General features: G+C 61.8%; 1 protein-coding gene across 1 annotated transcript; it reads right to left on the minus strand.

Moving 5' to 3' along the window:
• Positions 1–9: 9 nt before the first annotated feature.
• Positions 10–3,179, minus strand: LAESUDRAFT_765338 (uncharacterized protein; the record flags this gene model as incomplete). Its single annotated transcript, XM_040913642.1, has 10 exons — positions 10–169; positions 230–279; positions 334–996; positions 1,048–1,165; positions 1,211–1,370; positions 1,423–1,600; positions 1,653–1,934; positions 2,523–2,873; positions 2,923–3,031; positions 3,091–3,179. 10 exons carry the CDS (start codon positions 3,177–3,179, stop codon positions 10–12), a joined length of 2,160 nt encoding a protein of 719 aa, XP_040757363.1.
• Between the last annotated feature and the right edge of the window lie 406 nt (positions 3,180–3,585).

Here is a 3,585-nt window from a genome sequence, read left to right on the forward strand (position 1 = left end):
ACTTGCAGCTCAACTTGCTAAAAACTTCGAAAATGGTCCGTGGGAATATTGAGATGGGAATGCAGGGGTGCATTCTGTCCAGCCTATAGCTAGGCGCAGCACCGGCGAGGCAGACGCGGACGCACGGGAGAAGTTGGAGAAGGCGAACATCGTGTAGGAGAGACCGTAGCTGAGAACGAAACGAAAGGTGAATCAGCGACTGGACACGCGCAGAACAGGATAGACGCACCCAAAGGGCCATTGCGGCGCGATCCCGCGATGATGAAAATGTTTGTATCCCTGCACCCCCGCATATCAGTGTCCCATTCTGCGTGTTCCTTACGCCCCACTCACCACAAACAAATCCTCTCCATACCGCACCTTGCCATTCTCTGACCGATAATGCCCAAAACTCGCATAATCCTCCAACGTCCTCCCAAACATCAAGCTCATCCGCCCACACGGATTCACCCTCCGGACCAAAACATCCCCCACCGCCTCGCCCGTCGCGTTACTCAAATACCACGCATGCACGATCCCCAGCACGCCCGGCTCCTCCGCCCACGGCATCGTGATCGCCGAGCCCGCCTGTGTCACGACCACCGTGTGCTTGCGCTTGTTCGCCCTCGCCACGTGCCACACGAGCTCGTCCGTCTGCCCCGGGAGCGCAAGCGTCGTCCGATCGTACCCCTCCATCTCCCAGTCCGCGTTCAATCCCACGACGACGACCACCGCATCCGCCTCGGCCGCGACACGCTCTGCGCACGCCATCAGCGCGTCCGCGTCCTCCACCATCACCCCGCCGAGCTGCACGCCCGGATTAGAGTCCATCACCGCCTCGTCCGGGTCGGCCGCCGCCAGCGCGTGCACGTTGCAGTACTCGATGACGATCTCATGCTTGACGCCTGCCTTGAGCGGGACCACGCCCTTGTCCTCTGTCAATCCCGAGCCGGAGAACGCGTCGCCCCGCGTCTGGCGCGTCCAATTATCGATCACGAGCTCGCCGTCGACGTACAGCTGCAGGGCCACGCGTCAGTAGAGGAGTTCCAGGGGGAGACGCACACGCACCTTCGTGCGCCCGGCAGACGAGAGCCCGAACTCAAAGTCGCAGTCGGTCTCGCATGGCTTGAGGAAGCCCGTTACCTTGAGCGTCCAGAGCTTCGTCAGCTCCACGGGATAGCTCATGCTACAGCCTCTCAGCCGTGCACAAACACCAAGCCCGACCGCGCACCTGAAGAACATCCTGGTCTCATCGATGTACTGCGTCTTCAGTGGCTCCTTCACCCGCATTATGCTCTCGTCGCTCTCGTGCGCGTACCACGTGCCCATCCACCCATGCCGGCCATCCTCGGTGAACATGTCCCAGTCGAGGCTCGGCGTGAGCATGTACACTGTACGACCGTCAGCCGCGTCTCGTCAGGAAGGAGGAAGACAGCGCGTTACCCCTTGCACCCTCGCAGTACGTGACCTCGATGTCGGGCGCGACCTTGCCGAGGGCTGCGACGATCCCGTCGTATGGACTCACGAAGAAGCTCGGCTTCAGGGCAGCGGACCTGCCACCGCTCAGCACCGCCGCCTTCGCGTTCCCACCGACGATCGCGATCTTCTTGATGCCTTGCACCTGGCATGCCGTTATGACCGATTAAGAGAGTTGGAGGCCAACACAGACGCACCTTGGGCTTCAGCGGGAGGACGCCACCCTCGTTCTTGAGCAGCACGATCGACGCAGCGGCAAGTTCGCGCATGAGCGCGCGCTCCTCGGGCGTGTCTTCCATGCGCTCGAGGCCATTGCCATCGAGGATCTGGTGCGGTATGGTATTCGAGCCATCAAATCGAGAGGGAAGAGAGCCGCGAGACGTTCTGTGGGCGTGGCCTTTGCACACCGCTGTGCAAGCTCGAGGACCTTCCACGCGCGCTCGTTCACCGTGCGCTTCATGATCTTCCTGCTCTGAATCCTGTACGCGGCATGTCAGCATTAGCTGCGCGATGCCTCGCGTGGGCTCGCGCGTGGGTCTTCGAGGTCAGCCGATGGCGCTGGGGACATCGAACGAGAGGGGGAGATGCTTGGAAGGTCAGTATATGCGCCCTAGGACGACGCGCGATACAGGGCGACCGCGACTTACCTACAGCACCCATCCAATGCCATCCAACCATCCCTCCCTCCTCCTGTACTGGTGCCACCACTGGGTCGCCATCTCTTGCATGCATTGACGCACTCGTGAGCCGTGGTGATCGGGCAAGGGAGTGGGCGGCGAGTGCGGCAGGCCTGCGTGATCAGCTTATCGCGTTGGGCGCGAAGAAGGCAATGGCGGTGAACGAAAACGCGGCGGGTTCGGACGCCGTAGTGGCAAAGCACGCGTGAGCAGGCGGCTGGTCGCTGCGTAGAGCGAGAAGAGATGGGTGCACGATGCCTCGCATGGGCTCGTTCGCGTATCTTCGAGGTCAGCTGAGTGCGCCCGAGTGGTCGAACGAGAGGGTAGGACTCTGTAACGCTAGTTACATGCGCCGTGGTGCGACGATCGATACAGACAGCCTTCACTCACCTGTGGCGCCCCTCCAACCCACTTGCCCTTCTCCTGCGTCGCCGACGACGCATCGCCATATCTCGCATGTATCTGCGCGTTCGTGAGTCGTGGTGAAGGGACGAGGGTGTGTGCGACAGACGGGGCAGGCCTGCGTGACCGACTCATCGCGTTGGGCACGGGGACGGCGACGGTGGCGAATGAAGAATGCAGCGGGTTTGCACGCACGAGCGAGCAGCTAGTCGCTGTGTAAGGCGACAAGAGAGGGGCAATTTGCGAAGCGCGGGCGCACAGTGCCTCGCGTGGGCTCGTGCGAGGGTCGTCGAGTCGGCAGAGCGCGCGAGGGTGGTCGAACGAGAGGCAGGGAGGACGCTGAAACAGTGAGTGCATGCGCCGCGGTGACAGGCCGATGGCGACTCACCTGGTGTGTGCAAACGACCCCACCTACATCCGCTCTCGCCCACCTATGCACTCCGTGAGATCCCCACCTCGTCCTCCTGCTGCAGCGCCGCTCGAGATGGTGGGCCGGCCTTGTAGACGTGCGCGCATTAGTGACACTACGTTGACAGCGATGATAGCGTGGCCGTACGTGATGGAGTCATCTCGTTGGCTGCGGGGAAGGCGGTAGCGGCGAACGAACGACACAGCGTGTTTGCACGCTGTGATGGTGAGGGACATGAGCGCACGCACCGGTACACTGTAGAAGGGCGAGAGCGAGGACAGCTCACCTAGTATAGCGTCCCAACCCACCCTACGTCGGCTGTGCCCACCTACGTGCTCACGACTCGCCCTCCTCCTGTGGCGCCGCTGACGACGGTGGCGATACCTTGCAGACGTGCGCGCGTTCACGACGCTACGTTGACGGTGAGAAATGCGAATGTCGAGGAATGCGCAGTGAGGAAGGCTGAGGTCCGAGATAGAGAGGCGAGAGGCGAGAGGTGAGAAGTGGGAACAGGCGCGAGTCTCCCCGCACATGAGGGGAAAGGGCACGTCGTGGAGGCTTGAAAACAGTACCGACGGACTCAAAATTTTGCAGTTGAGTCATTTAGATGTATTGCTAGGGGGCCCCAGCACCGACAAGCGA

This window comes from Laetiporus sulphureus (genome assembly GCF_001632365.1).
Source record: "Laetiporus sulphureus 93-53 unplaced genomic scaffold LAESUscaffold_149, whole genome shotgun sequence".
NCBI classification, from domain to species: domain Eukaryota; kingdom Fungi; phylum Basidiomycota; class Agaricomycetes; order Polyporales; family Laetiporaceae; genus Laetiporus; species Laetiporus sulphureus.